This window comes from Lepisosteus oculatus, chromosome 25, assembly GCF_040954835.1.
Source record: "Lepisosteus oculatus isolate fLepOcu1 chromosome 25, fLepOcu1.hap2, whole genome shotgun sequence".
Lineage (NCBI taxonomy): Eukaryota > Metazoa > Chordata > Actinopteri > Semionotiformes > Lepisosteidae > Lepisosteus > Lepisosteus oculatus.
In genome coordinates, this window is record NC_090720.1 from 11,098,381 (window position 1) to 11,118,564 (window position 20,184).

General features: G+C 44.1%; 1 protein-coding gene across 13 annotated transcripts in view; it reads left to right on the top strand.

Moving 5' to 3' along the window:
- hspg2 (heparan sulfate proteoglycan 2) overlaps positions 1 to 20,184 on the top strand; it is a 222,900-nt gene that overhangs the window by 105,405 nt on the left and 97,311 nt on the right. For all 13 annotated transcript variants that reach the window (XM_069183859.1, XM_069183863.1, XM_069183864.1 and 10 more), the window contains 16 exons: positions 1,153 to 1,316; positions 2,466 to 2,645; positions 3,896 to 4,092; positions 6,434 to 6,581; positions 8,175 to 8,302; positions 9,844 to 9,930; positions 10,949 to 11,007; positions 12,425 to 12,486; positions 12,825 to 12,965; positions 13,937 to 14,113; positions 15,302 to 15,481; positions 15,641 to 15,759; positions 16,270 to 16,381; positions 17,357 to 17,470; positions 17,692 to 17,819; positions 19,200 to 19,286. In XM_069183859.1, coding sequence (XP_069039960.1) covers positions 1,153 to 1,316; positions 2,466 to 2,645; positions 3,896 to 4,092; positions 6,434 to 6,581; positions 8,175 to 8,302; positions 9,844 to 9,930; positions 10,949 to 11,007; positions 12,425 to 12,486; positions 12,825 to 12,965; positions 13,937 to 14,113; positions 15,302 to 15,481; positions 15,641 to 15,759; positions 16,270 to 16,381; positions 17,357 to 17,470; positions 17,692 to 17,819; positions 19,200 to 19,286 — 2,083 coding nt within the window. The remainder of the gene's footprint in view (positions 1 to 1,152; positions 1,317 to 2,465; positions 2,646 to 3,895; positions 4,093 to 6,433; positions 6,582 to 8,174; positions 8,303 to 9,843; positions 9,931 to 10,948; positions 11,008 to 12,424; positions 12,487 to 12,824; positions 12,966 to 13,936; positions 14,114 to 15,301; positions 15,482 to 15,640; positions 15,760 to 16,269; positions 16,382 to 17,356; positions 17,471 to 17,691; positions 17,820 to 19,199; positions 19,287 to 20,184) is intronic.

The following is a 20,184-nucleotide window of genomic DNA, read 5'->3' on the forward strand; positions in this document are numbered from 1 at the left end:
TAAGAGTGAATTTGACTGCAACATTCATGAGATGAAACTGGCTATCTAGAAATGCACTGTCCAGATTTAAAAATTCTAAGAGGACAAAGATTCTCATTAAAAAACGTTAATATAGTATTAAATAATTTTGATTAAATAATGTCACTGTTTTGTTAAAGCTCTGAATATACCTAATGCTGTGGTATATTGCACCACAACTTTTTTTTAAAAAAGAATTGTTTTAATATTTTATTAGAGCAACCTTTTATTGTATTTGGATGAGATGCAAAATGTTTTCCATTTGAAAGCCCTCGTCAAACTGTGTTTGGAAAAAGAGACAATCAGAAAAGTTTTAACTGTTGTACATGCAGGGCCTGTTCAGTGTGCTTCTGGGCTGTTTTTATGTTAGGGTGGAATGTTTTCACAAAAGAAATGACTTGCCAAAGTCACCAAAGTAGAACTAAAAATATGATCTCTGACATCACCTTTATCATCAGTAACTCCTCAATCATGGAATTGCTGAATTCTGAAGGGATTATTGATGTAGAACCCAGGTCTAAAGGCCTGTTCTTGGACTCCTATAAATTACATTAAATCACCTGTTCCTAATCACTGAGGGCACTTGAAAGTTATTGAGCTATTCAGCTGGTCAATAAGGAGAATCCTGTTCTATCCGGGGTAAATGTCTCTGGATCCATGTATTCATGTATCCAGATTTGATTTCCATATCTATAAGTGGGTGGCATAGTGGTGGTGTCCAGTGCTGCTTTTGCACAGCTCCTGAATTCCTGCTTGATCACCTTCTGTATGGATTTTATGGGATTATGGGATTTAATGGGATTACTTCAGGTTCTCTGGTTTCTTCCCACCACTCAACAACATGCTCACTAGGCCAATAAGTCACAGATTACCCTTATGTGTTCTGTGTGTGTGTGAATGTGCCCTGTGATGGACTGGTATCCTGTCTAAGGTGTAGTGCTATCTTGTGTCCTATGTTTCATGGACAGGCTCCAATCTGCTGGCCCCCCTTCACAGGAATAATCTAGTCAAGAATGACAGAAATGTCTTAATAACCAGTTTTAAGATTTATAATTAACTACCAGTTACCATTAATGACCAAATCACCATCTTAATTGAACAATTAATGTCCTACTCTCCTCACGGACCCTGTAGGTGTGAATGTGTCCTTCCCCTCTCGGCTCGCGAGTCCTCCGCTCTCCAGTTCCCAAACGCTCATCGACCCCGAGATGGAGGAGTTCCAGCTGGTTGACCTTTCTAGGCGTTTCCTCATCCTGGACTCCTACTGGACTTTGCCTTCTCAGTTCCTTGGAAACAAGGTGAGATTGAGTTTACGCACATCGGGAATCTGGAGGATTTTAAACCTAAGCAGTGAGCTGCAGATTTCTGAAATGTGTGCATTTCCAAGAGAAATGCCTCATACATGCTATTCCAGCACATTGAGGAGCTGAGAACATATTAAAATAAAGGGGGGCTGCGAAGCTATTTTGATATTTCAGGGTGAGAAAGAATCGGCATTGATAAGTGCATTTAAATCCATGATGAAGGTAAAATGTATGTAGTACTGTAACATGTAAAACATGTTTACATGACAAAATAGACCAAATTTCTAGGTCTGCGCAGCACCATGTTCTGCGATTCAGAATGAGGTGACAAAACTTCAGATAAAGTGAAGTGGCCCTGTTATATTGTAAACAAGCAGGCTTGTGAATAAGTTTATTTTAATCCAATAGGAATACTACTTTTGACTTTGAGATGGGTTTGCTAACAAATAATACTTGTTAACTCTGCATGCAGTCATGCATTTCTGCGGTGAAATATCTTCTGCACAGCCACTTATTCACTTGTACATGGCTGCATCACGTCACAGGTCTTGGGAACTCTCTCTCTCTGCCTTTGCGAGACCAGAGGTTTTGCAAGAACCTGGCAATTCACAGTACTTTCACTAAATTCATGATTTGGTGCTTAATCTGGAATTTGTCACATGTTGTGAAACCATAAACTAATTTATTTTATACCGAGATTTCATAAACCGGTCTGAGAAACTGGGACTGCAGCACCCCTTAAACTCTGGTGGCAAACTCAGTGATCTACCGCAGCATTGAGAGTAGACTTGACGCTTACCAATAACAGTAGAGCACTTGTAGCTTAAAACACTACATATAGCTTTCAGGATGTAAGCAATGCAAAGAGGGATTATAGACATGTTCCCTTTTGTGATTGGGTGTACGTTTCTGAACACCACTATTTTAAAATGATCCTAAACCCAGAAGGAACTGGATGGATGGCAGATACTTTGGATACTAGTCTTCCTATCCCAGCCATCAAGACACAGTGCAGACGTCAATTGCTTTATATTTCTTCCGCACCAATGTTTTTAAACAAATGCTGTGGCAGAAATGTGTTCCTCGTAAAACGTCTTTCCGAAATCTGAAGGGAAATGTTCTGACCGTGCTGTCGTTGGGCAGATTGACTCTTATGGAGGCTCCCTAAAGTACAAGGTGCGCTACACTCTGGCGAGAGGAGAGACCGAACCTGCAACCAGACCTGATGTCATCATCGTAGGGAATGGCCAGCGACTCGTCTACCGCCAGAGTAGCCCCACTGTTGCTGGCACTGTGAACCAACGAGACATCACGTTCACAGAGGTAAACGGTCCTGTTTCCTTTCAGCTTTTCCAGTTCTGAGTGGGTTTAGCCAATATCATAAAACTAAGTGTGACTGGGTATATCGAACAGCTGTGGCACTTTGAAGGCTGACATTGTTGAGCATTAACCTTTCGGCTTTTAAGGGTCTGGTACACAAGAGTTGCAATTTTTAAAAGGATAAGGGATGCAATAATTATAGGTGAATATCATCCTTTTGCAGCTTTCCAAATTAAATTAATCTAGATGTACAGTATGCCTATTTTGTAAGAATCTAAACATATGTTGATACTGTACCTGTAAGGCTTGGTTGACAAATTTCAACTTGTTTGATGTTGCTTAAGCTGGGTTGTACTTAGTCACCGGTAAATTGCTCCTACCTGTAAAAGCAATCTTTGACAACCTTTCAGTTGCTGCTGGAAGTGGTTCTGGTGGTCCAGTAGGTGGCATTTTTCTGTCTGGGCAAGAACTATGTTAAATACACCAGTACCTAGGCTGAAATATGTGACAGGATTCAACTAACACAATACAAAAAGTATCTTGTCAGTAAAAAGCTGTAGCAAGACATCTATAGATGGTAAGTTCTAACAACACCTTTTGACAGTACAAAACAAGTCATATTTCTAAAATTTCTGTTCGGAGATCCCTTAAAAAATGATCAGAACGGACCTGTTACCAAATTAGTCAAGAAACTGTTCGGCCACAAATCAGAGAGCAGCATGGCATGACTCATCTCATGAGGCAGGGTATCCTGGGCTACATTCAGGCTGTTTTCCTCGCACACGGAAAATTTTCATCATGACTCATGAACGTGTCTCTGTGAAAACAAACGGTGGAAAAATCTATGCACACTTTATTTTACAACAAGATCTAAAAAACAGATGTCAGACACTTTTGATTTGATTAATTTGTGTAAGACATTTATACATGTAGAGTAACACTAGTAGGAAGGTACGAAGTACATTTTACGTTCCTAAAATTACCTGATCTTCTGTATACTCCACCTTAAGTATGGCTTCTTATTTGTAGATGTAGCCAAATTAACACAAAACTTTCAGCACCTCTTGAATTTTAAGAAAAGTACTGTGCTTTTATTTTCATACCCAAAACTAAGTACTCTCTGTTTTCTGCTCCACACTTGAAACTAACGTGTTTATTGGTTCATTGGTTCATCTAGTTAACCACAGCTCACAGGGGATCCTGGACGTTGGACTTCAGTGATTTTATGATCTGTTTGGGGGGCGTTTTCACAGGAAAACTGGGAGCATTCGTCCGGGAGGCCCGTGACCCGAGAGGACCTGATGATGACCCTCGTTAACCTGGAGAGCATCAGCATCCGCACAGTCTACGACAACAAGATGGTCAGCGTGAGTCTGAGCGACATCGTCATGGATACCACCACGGTGGAGAACAGCGGCCAGGCCCAAGCTCTCACTGTGGAAGAGTGCAGGTACAGTAAGCACTGGTGCTCTACACTCCTTGAAGGCGGTCCCCAGCTTTGCACCTTAGCCTGCTGCTCGCAATAAAGCAGTGACAAAAAAAGAAAAGGGAAAGCTTTTAAAGGTGCAAGACACAAAGAATGATCGGGTGAAGGTTTATTCCATGGAAAAAAGAAAGGAAAAGAAAAAAGACACAATGTTTTGGCTGTAGAGGTCTTTTCAGGTGTGAACTCCTACAAGGAATAATTAGTTGTGTTTGCCTCAGGGGTGGCTAGTCAAAGCAACCCCAGCATTTTTATCAAAAAGTTGCTAATCAGTTCTCTCTCTAGGACAATGGACACAACTGCTAGCTGTTCTTTAGCTGCCCAACCTCGATCTTTTGCACATTTAAGGTCTGGTTCCATGATGTTTAAACCTTATGGGAGCACTGTGGTGCTCAAGCACCCTTCACAGCACTGCAATACTGAAGCAGAACAGCTTCAGACACTCCCACCCCCTGCCCACTGACAGCTGGCCTAAGTTTCCTTCAGGAGCTGCAGAGAGTCTGATCTATCCTCTGGCTCCCATATTAATGACGACAGGGATGGGAATACAGTAGGCTCTCACTGTCTAGTGTCTCGGTTTCTGATTGGCATTCTGAGATTTATAACAAATTAGCAATGTGTCTGCTACACCCGTAACGAGGGCTTTGCTACTTTGGTGTTACTTTTAATTAATAATTTTACGTAGATGTTGTTCATTTATATTTTAAATTTGGACAACAGTACCTCTTGTTTACACTGTGCTATTTGTATAAACTACTAGCTAGGTGGTTGTCCTTTAATGAAGTATTCAGTGAAGAAAGGAATTTATTTCATGTGTCATCATAACATTTTTATATACTATATAAAGGCTGGGGGAAGGCTTTGTGTTTTATTTTAAACTTTGACAAACACTGATTTGCTAATGTGGAAGTGTTTTGCACGGGAAACCAACATTTCGGTGTTTCATTGTCTTTGTATTTGGTGTAGTATTAAATTACAGCCTTGATTCTATCAATATGATCATTATAATCTACCTGTATTCAAATTATTTATATCATTCATTTTTAGTCATCTATGGATGCTTATTCACTTTTGTTAAAGTTTAATTTTCCTCCCTTTGTCTCAATTTGTCTGTCTTTGTTTTCTCCCAGAAGAGTTTACTTTCTGCCCAATTGGGCATTTCAGCATAGTATGATTTCATAGAATCTGGTCTTGTGTGAAAATGTACCTGACCAAGGAGTGACAATCTATTTCTTTATGTCATTTCAGACAATTTTAGTTAATTATGTGTGGGCAGGGCATGTGCAGCAATTCTCTTACCCTTATGCCTCATTGTACGAAAATGCATTGCTGCCACCAAGGGGAAAAAAATTGCCCCCTTATCTCATAATTACGAGATAGCAATGATTAGTTCAGTGTGTGTACAACCTGTTACACTGTGCACTGAACACATCCAGAAGCGATCGTGAACTTGGCTGGCACTTTCATTTTAATGATAGTGTCAGTGTCCAGCGCTGCAGAATTTGTACGAATTTACTTTCGATTTTAGTCATAATGGCATCTTGCTATTTTTTGCCAATATGAACAGAATCATTATAAGCACAAGGACCAGTTTTGTGGGATTTAGAGATCAAAGCAATGACGGTCTCTCTTATGAACAGTTATACGTGCGATCAGTCCCACTGCTTAAAACTGTAAGTCCGCATATAAGCGATATTGTAGGTATTACCAGCAGCCATATCACCCTGCAACTCACAACTGGCAACCCCACTGGAGCTCAGCAGGTGTGAGCCTGGTCAGTACCTGGATGGGAGAACTCCTGGGAAAAACTAAGGTTGCTGCTGGAAGAGGTGTTAGTGGGGCCAGCAGAGGGCGCTCACCCTGCGGCCCATGTGGGTCCTAATGCCCCAGTATAGTGACGGGGACACTATACTGTAAACAGGCGCCGTCCTTCGGATGAGACCTAAAACCGAGGTCCTTACTCTCTGTGGTCATTAAAAATCCCAGAGTGTTTCTCGAAAAGAGTAGGTGTGTAACCCCGGCGTCCTGGCCAAATTTCCCATTGGCCCTTACCAATCATGGCCTCCTAATAATCCCCATCTGTGAACTGGCTACATTACTCTGCTCTCCTCCCCACTGATAGCCGATGTGTGGGGAGCGTTCTGGCGCACTATGGCTGCCGTCGCATCATCCAGGTGGGGCTGCACATTGGTGGTGGTGGAGGGGATCCCCATTACCTGTAAAGCGCTTTGAGTGCAGTCTCAAGAAAGGCGAGGATGTTTTTCTCCCTCTGGTGTTGATGCCAGTGCTGTGGGTTTTTTCTCTCCAGATGCCCTCCGGGATACAGCGGCCTGTCGTGTGAGACCTGCAGCGCCGGTTTCGAGCGCGTGTCCGGCGGGCCCTATCTGGGGACCTGCGCTGGCTGCAGCTGTAACGGCCACGCCAGCGCCTGTGACCCCATCAGCGGTTACTGCTTGGTAAGATGTGTCCCGTCGTCTTGTCCTGCTGCACAAGAGCCCAATTTGTCTTTCATCTTCCCAAGTGAAGCTTTTGGTTTTCTAAATTGGTCAGGTTCAGGATTTCTTTTATGAGAGATATTAATTAATGAGAGAATTAATACTAACTTCTTATTTTTGGCACCTTTCCAGTCAGGATTTTGAGAGTGGAGGTAGGTGCATCTCCCTATTGCTAGAGGACTTTTGTCGTTTAATCAAAGGATTTCAATTATTTTGTTATGAACTCAGAGCTGAGATTTGCCAGCACCTTAATATTGATATAAATGTGGTATTTTGAACAGGCCATCCATTTCAGTAAAGAAGTCTTGAAGAGAACAGCTTTCTCATTCCCTCATTGCCGGATTCTGGTTCTGGAGTGTTGGTGTGTCTACATGTTTTCACTCCAGCTCAGACCTAAACAACCTACATCAGTCCATTAGTGTCTTAATTGGAGGAATATAACAGCTCTGGGTGCCTAGACACTTAGAAAACCTCTGGACATATCAACCCTGCTGGACCAGGATTACCCCTGTAATAGAGTGACATCTACAGTATGTACAGTAAAAGGAGACTTTTATCAGTTAATTATACAGTTTGGGGCGGAGCGGTGGCTCTGTGGCTAAGGATCTGCGCCTGTGACCGGAAGGTTGCCGGTTCAAATCCCGCGGCCGGCAGAGGAATCCTACTCCGTTGGGCCCCTGAGCAAGGCCCTTAACCCCAACTGCTCCAGGGGCGCCGTACAATGGCAGACCCTGCGCTCTGACCCCAAGCTTCTCTCCCTGTCTCTGTGTCTGTGTCTTCCTGGGGAAAAGCTTGGGTATGCGAAAAGACACATTCCTAATGCAAGAAATTGTATAGGGCTAATAAAGAAACATTATCATTACATTAGTTTCATTATATGGTGTTTAATTTTACTGCAGATTTTAGAGCACTGTCCTTTTAAAAAAATAAACACACATTTTTTAATTCTTTCCTTCCATCACTGTATGTACTGTAACTTGACTGTAAATTGTAACACAGACCAAGAGGCTCAAAGTCTCAAGGTTGATCTTAACTGAATTGTAGAATATACTGTATGGCCCGGTTACTGATGTATACCAATGTAGCAGTTGCTGTTAGACATTTTGAATCAAAAATGGTTCGTTTACAAATCATACTGTTTTTTATGTATGTATGTGCTCTCACATTCACTTTTAACATCAATTTGCATCACATACTGAATGAATTTCAAAACCATGACTGTCAGACTCTACGAATACACTTGCTTTTGCAACAGACTTCACTAAAAGATGCCTCAGTACGGCCTGCAATTAGTAATGAAGCGATTTAAAAAAAAAGCTGAGAACACAAGAAGGCCCTTTGGTTTTAAAGCTGGTTTTATTGGTTCTTCCATCTGAGCAGTTTAGTGAGGTAGAATAAGTGCTGTCCATACACACACAGAAGCCTCTTGTTTCTACTCCTGTGTCATCATGCTGAATTTAGTTACAAGTACACGCGCAAAGCTTTGAGAGGTCTAGCAGCATTTTCACAGAGTTGTGCAAAAGTGAAACTGAGTGAATGTTCTGGCCTCTTTAGAACTGCCAGCACAACACAGAAGGTCCCAGGTGTGACAAATGCCTGCCAGGCTACTTCGGAAACCCCCAGCGCGGCCGACCTGATGACTGCAAGCCCTGTCCCTGCCCCTATTCGGAAATCTCTCGCCGGTAAGAGAGACTCCAAACAGGACCCGGATCAAAAGTTCAAAAATGGACTTTGTTGTTCTCGAGCAACTGTCTTCTCCTTTTCCTAACAGAGGTTACCAGACTGCTTTGAATAAACGTTCAGCAATCACGTTCAATAAATTGGAATCCGTAAAGAAGGAGTTTCTTTTAGTATAGTTTTAAATTTCAGAAGCCACGATCCAAGATTAACTATCCGCAGTTGCCTCCTGCTTGTCATGTAGGCCCATTTTCCAGGAGTAGTTAAATTTACAACATAAAGTCTCTAGTGTCTAACCAGGAGAGGATAAATAGGAGTGCAACTGCATGAGCCATGCAGTCAGGAGATATTTCAAAAGAGCTGTGTATCATGACTACAAAAGCACATCGCTGCCACCAAGGGAAAAAAATCACCCCCTTATCTCGTAATTACGAGAAAAGTATCTTATAATTACAAGATAGCGAAGTATCTCCTACGAGATAGCAATGATTACTTCAGTGTGTGTACAACCTGTTACATTGTGCACTGAACACATCCAGAAGCTACCACTTGAACATGAACATGGCTGGCACTTTTGGTTTAATGATCATGTCAGTGTCCAGCGCTGCAGAATCTCTACGGATTTGCTTTCGACTGGGGTTTAGTCATAATGACATCTTGCAATTTTTAGCCAATAGGAACAGAATCATTACAAGCACGAGGACCAGTTTTGTGGGATTTAGAGATCAAAGCAATGATGGTTCCGTTATGAACAGTTATACATGCAGTCAGTCCCCCTGCTTAAAACTGTAAGTCCACACGTAGGTATTAAACGACAATTGTGCTATCTCGTGATCACTAAAGTATGTAAGAATTACTATCTCGTAATTAAGAGATAAGGGCGAGGATTGTTTTTTCCTTGGTGCCAGCAATGTGCTTCCGTACATGACAGACTGTTTCTTACAGAAAATAGGAATGTGATCTAGATAAACATCATCATGTGTGTGTCAGTATATAATAATCCTTACACCAATATCCTCACGCCAATATTTTCTGTGTTCTCCACTCAAAGCACTTCACAGGTAATGGGGACTCCCCTCCACCACCAGTGTGCAGCCCCACCTGGATTACATCTTTACCCATGTTTATCATGATTTTTCTGGGACTGCCAATTTCCCTGTATACTATATACTGTGTATACTGTACATACTGTATGCACTGGCATAAATATTAGGACAACCCACTGAGGGAAAGGTCTCCCTCCCTCAGTACACCGTTTGATATTTATTTTATTAAAGGTTTCTAATTTGATGCCCTTGGAATGTAGCAACTTGCTTGAATGGCATTCCATTTCACGTCACTTACAAACAGAGGCATCAAAAATTCTTCTGAGAGTCAGAATACTTCCAAGCTCTCCTTCTGAAAGCCTATACTTGCTGAAAATGTTGTGCTTTTGATCACATGTAATTTGTATTGATTTTTGGATAGTAAGGTGAATGCTGTTTAGCCTCAGCCAAAACATCTGAAACTTGGTCATGTAGTGTTTTCCTCTTGTGTTTCTCTTTAGGTTTTCAGACACCTGCTTCATTGACACAGATGGCCAGGCAACTTGTGATAACTGTCTGCCTGGATATACTGGGCGTAGGTGTGAAAGGTGAGAGAGTACAACAGCGCTGTCCTTCAGCTGTGTTTGCAGAACCTACAGGAAAACTATACATACAGTACAGTATAACAAGCTACAAAGCCATACTAGATGCATTTGTCTTGCACATACTGTAGTGCTTGAGTCTACATACTACAGTGTTTTCTTGATCACAGGTAAATGTTTTTTGAATGTAAACTAATTACACCTGTTTATCCAGATGTAAAATAGCCCTTATAGGAAAATGGCTTCAGGGTACATTTTTTGCCAGCCAGTAAACACAAACATCGATGACTTAGAAGAGTTAATAGCTTTTAGACTCCTAAAGCACCCCTTATTGCTACAGCTATTTAAGTAACTTCTAACCTTCTGCATTTGTAAGTCCATCACACAAAGATGTCAGCTTGCACAGCACTGCAATGAATCCTGAAAAATAAAAAAATATATAAGCCTGAACAGGCTGAAGTCGTTCAAGTAGGGAGGCATGCGCAGGCTGCAAAGGAACAAGTAAAGGTTTATTCCCTGCTGAAAAGAGAAGAAAAGAAACAACGTTTTGGCCAAGAAGGCTCCACAGCTGAAATGTTGTGTTTCTTTTCTTCTCTTTTCAGCACGGAATAAACATTTACTTACAGTACAAGCTTGAATAGTTTGAAATCTTGTCAGGAAGCATATCATACATGCAAATTGAAAAAGTATGCTTTTTATACGGTATGTGCAGCAAACCATGTTGTTGTGCAGAGATGCATCTTTCAGCACCCTGCTATGTGTTGTAAATGCTGGTTGAATTGTGGCATTCAGGTATCAATTTTCAACATTATTGTAGCGACCTTCAAGCTAAATTAAATCATCATACTTTTGTTTTGTGGACAAAGAAATTAATTCTGCGGTGTTGAAGCAAAGCTGGACACGTGGAAAACTTACATATTTCCATTCGCGTTTTGGCTCGGGGATTAAATTAAATTTGCTCTTATAAGCACGAAGATAGTGGACAGAACTCCGCAGTGTCATGTTTTACTTCTGTTTTTCATAGGTGTGCTGCAGGCTATCAGGGAAACCCACTCCAGCCCAATGGAAAGTGTGTTCCAGTGGGTAAGTTTTCATCTTTTAGTAGAGGAGAAAGGGAAAAATTCTCAATGGAATGAATCAGGAAGCATGTAATTGCAGGTTTAGAATATGGTAAATTAATTAAAGGAATGCCAGGTGCTGCTATCTTTTTATTTCTGTATATATGAAATCCAAAACAGCACTGACAGAGAAATTACATCAGTTCAACCTTTCTGAGCCAAGAATGCTTTCTGGCTGTCTCATATCACTGTTTCTTAATATGGAATTTCAACAGTTTATTTGGTGATTCTCTGTCTCTGACAATCAAATTGTCCTACAGTATGTGAAACAGCTTACCTTCCTTATAGTTGTCATGGGCTGATTACAGCTGATGCCTTTCCCATCTTGCGAAAACGCAGCTGGGACAGCTCGCTGACCTGGTGTTAGTTTTGGTTCAGAAGTGGGACACCTTTTTGCGTGGAACTTGCGTGTTCTTGCGTGTGGCTGGTCTCCAGGTGCTTCTGTTTCCTCCTACTTCTCCATGATATGTTAGTTAGGTTAGCTGTAATGGCACTGTTGCTGAGATTTTTGTATGAATGGAGCCTATGCAATAGCCGGTTAATCTCCCGCATCGGGTCCGAGAGAGAGAGAGCCGGGTGTACTTAGCCAAGTCGAAGGATCAGGAATCGTGGTCCGGGTCGAATCGCAAGTCAGGAAACTGGAGGTTCGGAAGTTTGACAACAATCGGGAGGATTTCAAGGGCGAGAACTGGGAGCTCTACTGGTAAAACCAATACTGGGTGTTGTGGAGATGGTAGCAAGTCCTTAAGTTCTCTGGGAAGCAGAAGGTGCGGTGTTGAGTGAGAGGTACGATTGTATGATTAGTTTGTGTCGGCGTTTGTGGGAAAAAGGAAAGGGCTAGTGTCTGATTATGTGTGTGTGTGCCCTGAGATCCACTGCAGGGTGCCTTGTTCCCTGTGTTTCCGTGCTGGTGCAGCGTTTCAGCGGCCTCCATCACAAACAAATGGCTTTCTGAAAAGACTGCCATTGTCCCTATCTGTCAAAATCCCAGGCTTTAAAAGAACATATCCTTTATCCCCTTTTAAAATACAAATTATTTTATCAACTTACTTCTTTATTTCTGGTATGGCAGTTCCTAATATTTAAGGAAGATGTGAGAAGGAATAAAGTTGGGAGTTTGTTGTCACAAAGTGTGATCAAAACTGCAATGTGTTCTCTTAACCATATAACATTGCTTAATATTCTACCCCACTTGGAGGCAGTCAACGACAATGGAGGGGAAACTGAATCTGATACAAAAATAGACTTTGAGATCTGAATCGGACGTCAGCACTTGTGCGTGTATACTGTAGCATTAGAGAGGGGGTCCTTCTGCAGAATGTCATTTTGATTTTGGCCCTCCTGTGGTAGTGCTGACTTTGTTCTCTCTGGCCCGTTTGTAGCAGGTCCGACGTGCGACAGCCGGGGTGTGGTGACCTCCAGCAGCAGGCTGTGTACATGCAAGGTAACTCCTGCCCTGTCTGAGGCAGCTCCAGCTGTTTCTCTGTCCCGGTGTTCGGGTCACACTCGAATCAGAAACGACAGGCAGCAAAACCTTTAAGTTAAACAGAAAAAAAAAGCACATCAGCAGCTTTACATCCACTCTTATCATTTCTTTCACTCTTATTCAGACATGCAAAACTTTTTAGACACCGGAAATAGTCTTTACGCTTTTAATATTTGAAAAACAAGCTAGAAACAAGGACGAATTTCCCACGGGTAAACAGCCGCTCGTGAAGGAAGCAGTAGGGGACACCAGGGGGAGCGCAGGCCGTTAAAATCATCTCGCACGCTGTATTCCAGCCCAACGTCATCGGTGCCTTCTGTGACGAGTGCAAGATCGGCACCTTCCACCTGACGCAGGCCAATCCGGAGGGCTGCCTGCAGTGCTTCTGCATGGGCGTCACCAGCCAGTGCGCCAGCTCGTCCTGGAGCCGCGACCAGGTGGGTCCGACCGGAGCCTCGGGTTTCAGCAAAGGAAACTGTTTTTATTCTCCCTTTTCTGCAGCTGCGCTGTATTCTTAATTTTGGAAAGTGCATTAACCGACCAGGGCTATCCAGTTGACTTGATGATTAGACTGTGGTGCCCTGACCTTGCTTGTAGCCTTTTCCACATCCCAGTGTTTTCAAAAATGATTGAATGCCAATTGAGGAAAGAGTAGAAAATTACTACTGAGTTGTAATGGTATAGCTTGGTACTGTCAGCTTTAGAGTACCCACACAGCTCCAGGTGATAAGATAAGATCACTTTATTGGTCATATCCAATTTCTTGTTTTAGGAATTTGTCTTTTCACAGACCCCAGCTTGCTCTCCATGAGACACACAGACAGGGAGAGAGAAGCTTGGGGTCAGAGCGCAGGGTCAGCCATTTATACGGCACCCCTGGAGCACTTGGGGTTAAGGGCCTTGCTCAGGGGCCCAACGGAGTAGGATTCCTCTGCCGGCCTCGGGATATGAACCGGCAACCTCCCAGCCACAGGCACAGATCCTCAGCCACAGAGGCACCACACCACCCAGCCATCTTGCTTATGTGCTTTATTAATTTCCAAAAATCACATGATGTTAATGACACTGGCATAAAGTTGAAATAGCGTGGTGCTCTGGATAAATACAAACAACATCCTTTTTTTAATATAATTAAACACAGTGGCTTGTCCCTCCTAATGTCCTCAGTGTGAAAGAGACGTCATTTTTTCTTTTACTACATGGAATGAAAGTGGTCTCCTAAAATGTGAAAACAACCTCTTTTTTTATCCAACTTGTGTTTGATCTTTGACCTTGTTTATTTTCCTTCTGGTTTTATTATCTAAGTTTGGTGCACTTGATCTAGTCCTTAAATGACCAAGTGAAACCACACAGAAGTCTAGCCTGCAGGAACTGCTGAGGTCATGAGTCCCTGCTCTTCTTTCGAAAGGTGCGCGCCGCAGTCGATGGGGAGGAGCTCTTTACTCTGTCCAATGGTGCAAACACCAGGACCATCAGCCAGGGCATTATTCAGAGGAGCTCCTCAGAGCTGGCGTACAGAAGCTTCGCCAACATCCCCAGCGATATCTACTACTGGGTTCTTCCAGGACGCTTCAGGGGCGATAAGGTAACAATAAGATCAGATCACTTTATTGGCCATATACATTTTCTTGCATTAGGAACTTGTCTTTTTGCATACGCCAGCTTGCTCTCCATGAGACACACAGAGAGGGAGAGAGAAGCATGGGGTCAGAAAGCAGGGTCAGCTATTTATATGGCACCCCTGGAGCAGTTGGGGTTAAGGGCCTTGCTCAGGGGCCCCACGGTGTAGGATTCCTCTGCCAGCCGCGGGATACGAACCGGCAACCTTCCAGCCACAGGAGCAGGTCCTGAGCCACAGAGCTACCACTCCACCCACTCAACTGCCGCCTGCCCCGCTCACGGCTGGATGTGTTGATTCTCGTTGTCCTCCTGCCATTGCTGTGGCTGAGTACTTGATGAAGAGATGCCTACTGTACAAGCAGCATGTCTGTCAAGGCTTGGAGGTGATCAAAGACACATGGAATTTAATAGAACAGCGTGGCACAGTGGTGAGAATCCAGCTTGAGCTAAATCCACTAACAGATCTGTGGAGCTGGTTTTGTGTACTCTAAGAAGAAGAAGAAGATAAAAAGATTAAGTACTTTGGATTTAATCCATAATTTATGCTTTGGCCCAATTAATAAAATCATTAGATTTTATGTATTAATTGTGCCAAAGCATAAATTGTGAATTTAATTAAATTATATGAAATTTTGAATGTATGCTATGTACATTATAAAATTTTAAGTTAAAGCTAATGAGGGGCACAGTGGCTTATCTATGATGCCTCAAACGTTTTGGGTCTGGAGCTCTATTCTGGACTGCGCCACATTCTGTGTGGAGTTTGCATGTTCTTCCCCATATTTACTTGCATTTCAACTCAGCGCATCAGTTCCCCCGTAAAATCCACAACGTGCTGGCCAGGTGAACTGGAGTCTCTGTCCAGAGCACAGCCCGGCCTCGTGTCCTATGCTAGCAGGATAGGCTCTTAGTTGGCTCTTGGCTGGGAGTTGGCTCCCTTACGTGGATGGCTGAATGAAAGCTCATGAAAATTCAAAATAGTATTAAGGAGGATACACGGATGTGGTACATCCTGCTTTCTCTCTGTAACACGCGAGGAAAAAATATTGCTGGACCTGCTTTTGTGATAAGGGATATCATTAAATATAAATCTATACTGTTAAGTACCGTTTTCTCTCTTCCTGCTCACTTTTGTTTTCCTGTTTGGCTTCAGGTGACTTCCTATGGCGGGGAGCTGCGGTACACGATCCGGTACGAGCCCGGCCAGCGCTCCAGGGTGATCGAAGGGTCTCCAGACGTGGTCCTGCAAGGAAACGGAATCTTCCTGGAGCACTTCTCTCAGACTAAGCCCGTGCCCAGGGTGCCCACCACCATCACGGTGCCCTTGAGGGAGGTATGAGTGCAGACCCACCTTGCGCCCATTGCTTGCCGGGACAGGCTCCAGCCCCCCCACGACCCCGTATGGGATAAAGCAGTGCGAGAATGGGTGTCCTTTGTGTTGATGTGTTCTGATCAGTGTCTGTGTGTGTAACCGTGCCCTCTTGCTCCACAGTCTGCATGGAAACGTGCCGACGGACATCTCTGCACCCGTGAGCACTTGCTCATGGCACTGGCAGACACCACGGTATTCATGATCCGGGCAACCTACGCTGACAGCATGTCCGAAACCAGGTAAGACCCCCATCCCAATCTCAGCACGTCGCGTGTGCATGGCTGTAGGATCTCACACCTGTGTATGAAAGGACTGGACCAGTTGGAAAAGCAAAACACTTCAGTGAAGAGTAAAACATCAATGCAATTAATCTACACCAGTACAGGTTTAAAAGATGGCAGTGTGTTCCATATTATCTTCTTTGTTCTATTTCTCAAAATGACAGATGACAGTAATCAATTGTGCTCCTCACGTCCTAGGATTTCAAATAAAGTAAAGTCATTATCAAGTTCTGCAAGGGTGCTCTCAAGTATCCCAAGCTAAGAGGTTTTTGGTACATATGCAAATATGTGCAAACACATTTTCCAGAAAGAGAATTATCTCAGGAACTAAGTTTGAACAGCACAGTTTGAGAGGGCCGGCGATATATTTGCTGGCCTATAGAGCCAGGATTGATGGACACTGACTTTCTCCTCCAGCTGGGTGGAAGCTTTGAGTTGTGCAGTGTAAGAGGTACGTCTGTGTTGCAGTATTGCTGACATCAGGATGGACATCGCAGTGCCACACCCCACTGGACAGGAGCGAGCTCTGGAAGTGGAAGAGTGTGCCTGCCCCCAGGGGTACAAAGGACCTTCCTGTCAGGTGCTCTCACCTTCCTGAACTGGTTGACAGTTGCTATTTGTTTTTTGTTTTTAATCAGGCAGTTCATATGTTCTACAAGAACCTGTATCAGATATACAGTGAGCCCAGTGAACCAGATATACCATCATTACGTGTACAGTGATCCCAGTGAATCAGGTGTACAGTGAGCCCAGTGAATCATGTGTATAGTCCAGTGAGCCCAGTGAATCATGTGTACAGTGAGCCCAGTGAATCAGGTGTACAGTACAGTGAGCCCAGTGAATCAGGTGTACAGTGACCCCAGTGAATCAGGTGTACAGTCCAGTGAGCCCAGTGAATCAGGTGTACAGTCCAGTCAGCCCAGTGAATCATGTGTACAGTGAGCCCAGTGAATCAGGTGTACAGTCCAGTCAGCCCAGTGAATCAGGTGTATAGTCCAGTCAGCACAGTGAAACATGTGTACAGTAAGCCCAGTGAATCAGGTGTACAGTGACCCCAGTGAATCAGGAGTACAGTCCAGTGAGCCCAGTGAATCAGGTGTACAGTGACCCCAGTGAATCAGGTGTACAGTCCAGTGAGCCCAGTGAATCAGGTGTATAGTCCAGTCAGCCCAGTTAATCATGTGTACAGTGAGCCCAGTGAATCAGGTGTACAGTACAGTGAGCCCAGTGAATCAGGTGTACAGTGACCCCAGTGAATCAGGTGTACAGTCCAGTGAGCCCAGTGAATCAGGTGTATAGTCCAGTCAGCCCAGTGAATCATGTGTACAGTGAGCCCAGTGAATCAGGTGTACAGTACAGTGAGCCCAGTGAATCAGGTGTACAGTGCAGTGAGTCCAGTGAATCAGGTGTACAGTGTGCCCAGTGAATCATGTGTACAGTCCAGTGACCCCAGTGAATCAGGTGTACAGTGAGCCCAGTGAGTCATGTGTACAATCCAGTGAGCCCAGCGAATCAGATGTACAGTACAGTGAGCCCAGTGAAATGTCTTTTGCAGGAATGTGACGCCGGGTACATCCGTACTGGATCCGGCCTGTACCTGGGGACGTGTGAAAGGTGTGACTGCAATGGACACGCCAGTAGCTGCGACCCAGACACGGGAGAGTGCCTGGTAGGTCACCACATCCTCACAAGGGGAAACTGAAGCCAACTGCCACTTCGACCAGATCAGATTCTAGGTTATGATTAGCCACTAGCAATCATGGCAAAAAGAAGAGCAACTCTCAGTCTTCTGACTCTTTAATGTTGTTGACCCTGGCAGCAATCATCTTCAAGTAGAATTAGACAGATTTCCCCATGTTTATTCTCCTGTCTTCGGTTTTGTTTCGTCAGCAATGCCTGCACAACACTGCTGGGCCTCACTGCGAGAGCTGCCTGCCTGGTTTCTATGGCAACCCCAGAGATGGAAGCCCAGGAGCCTGCAGGCCTTGCCCTTGCCCTGGCACATCTTCCGACTACCAGTGAGTGGACAGGAAGGTTTCTTGCCTCATATTGAGGAGAATTGGTTCATATTCTCAATGGAAACCTGGTCAAAGTAAATGACCAGGAGCTCTTAGTAGCCATATCACCCTGCAACTCACAACTGGCAGCCCACTAAAGCTCAGCAGGTGTGAGCCTGGTCAGTAACTGGATGGGAGACCTCCTGGGAAAAACTAAGGTTGCTGCTGGAAGTGATGTTAGTGGGGCCAGCAGGGGGCGCTCATCCTGCAGTCCATGTGGGTCCTAATGCCCCAGTATAGTGACGGGGACACTATACTGTAAACAGGCGCCGTCCTTCGTATGAGACGTAAAACCGAGGTCCTGACTCTGGCCAAATTTCCCCCTGGCCCCTACCAATCATGGCCTCCTAATAATCCCCCTCTATGAACTGGCTCCATCACTCTGCTCTCCTCCCCACTTATAGCTGATGTGTGGGGAGCGTTCTGGCGCACTATGGCTGCCGTTGCATCATCCAGGTGGGGGGACACACTGGTGGTGGTGGAGGGGATCCCCATTACCTGTAAAGCACTTTGAGTGGAGTGTCCAGAAAAGCACTATATAAGTGTTATTACACAACACAGCATAGGCCATTAACCGCACCTCAGAGGCTGGACTGGGGCTTGAAACATCCACCAAGCACAGTTGATAGCAGCTGGTAGTATAATAGGAACACTTGTAAACTGTCACCCAAAACACAGAGCACAAGAAGGTGTCAAGTAGCTGCTAATATCGAGGAGAGAACCTACTGAGAACAAGTCCTCTTCTAAAGTATGTGAGCAGTTGACATGAAACTGAAACCAACGCCCATACGGTATGCCCTGCCTTAATCCTGTATGGCAAAAGCTAAAGCATAATCTTCTGCTTATCATTCAAGGGCGCCTAACATATTTTTTTTTATTAATTTGGAATTGCCGTTTTTATGGAAAAAGCAGTTGCTACTCAGCCTAAAGCTCCAGTGCCTGCACCAGACAGGAAGAATGAGGATCCCCCATCATGGCCACCTCTCTCTCATCTACTGCATTCACATACCGCAAGCTCCTCAGTGCTTTACAGGACAGGTCGCACTGATTGGAGAAATAGTGTCTCTTACTGACGTCTCTGCAAGCTTGCAGAATCCCAGTGGTTACAGGAGGTGATGCTCCACTGGAACTTGAGAACTCCCTGCGTGGCTACTGGCTATGCAACACCAGGGGCACTCGGCACGGTGCGTGACACCACTTGGATGGTACTTGTCACTTTCAGTGACATCTGGGCAGTGGGGCTCAGCCTGTACTGCAGTGAGTTGCTGTGCATCCCCCAGCGAGGCAGCAGCCTGGAATGAAAGTTGGAACCCTTCCTGATATGCGAATGATCTCCTGTAGGTTCTCCCGGACTTGCTTCTTGGACTCAGACGGCCAGCCCACCTGTGATAACTGCCCATCTGGCTTCACTGGTCGACGGTGCGAGAGGTAAGCTGCCATCTTTTTCTCCCCCTTGGTTGAGGGGTTAAAAGTTCTCGCTCTAGTGATTAGCGCTGAGCCGCAGGAATGGGGTGAGTGGAAGCTGTTTTTTGTTCTTTGTTTCTTACACCTGGGGAAAGCATGATTGCTCTGGTCCTCTTTCTCACTGACCTGATGATTCTGTGGTCTTCAAGCCTGGCATGGGAGACGCAAAACTTGATCCTTGCCACCCATCCCAAGTCCATCTTGTCAATGAAGGCCGAGGCCTGAGGTTCACTTTAAAAAACATGGTGCGCAGTATTCCTTGATTTCCCTTGAAATCTTCTGACCCACAAGCTGCTTTGAAAGATTGCCCGAGACTGTTATTTTGAGAGAAGCTCTGAAGTAAGTATTAAGGGGGGTATAAGGCTTCCTAAATGCCTCTTCACACCAAGGGCTCAGCTGATCTCCAGGTAATGTTCAGAGCAGTTGCTTTGTTTGCTTTTAAGATCCACCAGTTTTAGGTCAATAGGGAAGACTCATGATTGTCATATCAAAGCTTTAAGTGGCTGAGCCTTGATCATCTAAGCACAGACCCTGTAGCTAGTGCAAATAGAGTCATCCCAGATTCAAAAGCACCAATGTACTGTACCAACATACTGTGATTTCTTTTAATTCATTGCAATTATTTTATTGATTTAACAAGAGCTTTTGATCATTCTATTCTGTGCTATGGTAAGCTTACAACATGCTACTGTATAATAGTTAAGAGCTAGTAATAGAATAGGAAATGGTTTGAAAGGTCACAGAAATAGTGGCCACTGTGCATAATTAAAACAGTTTATATTGACTGCATTGTCAATGCATCTGTCCTCAGACATTCCCTTAGCTAGTTAAAGAATTTAAAGCCACATCTCACATACAGATA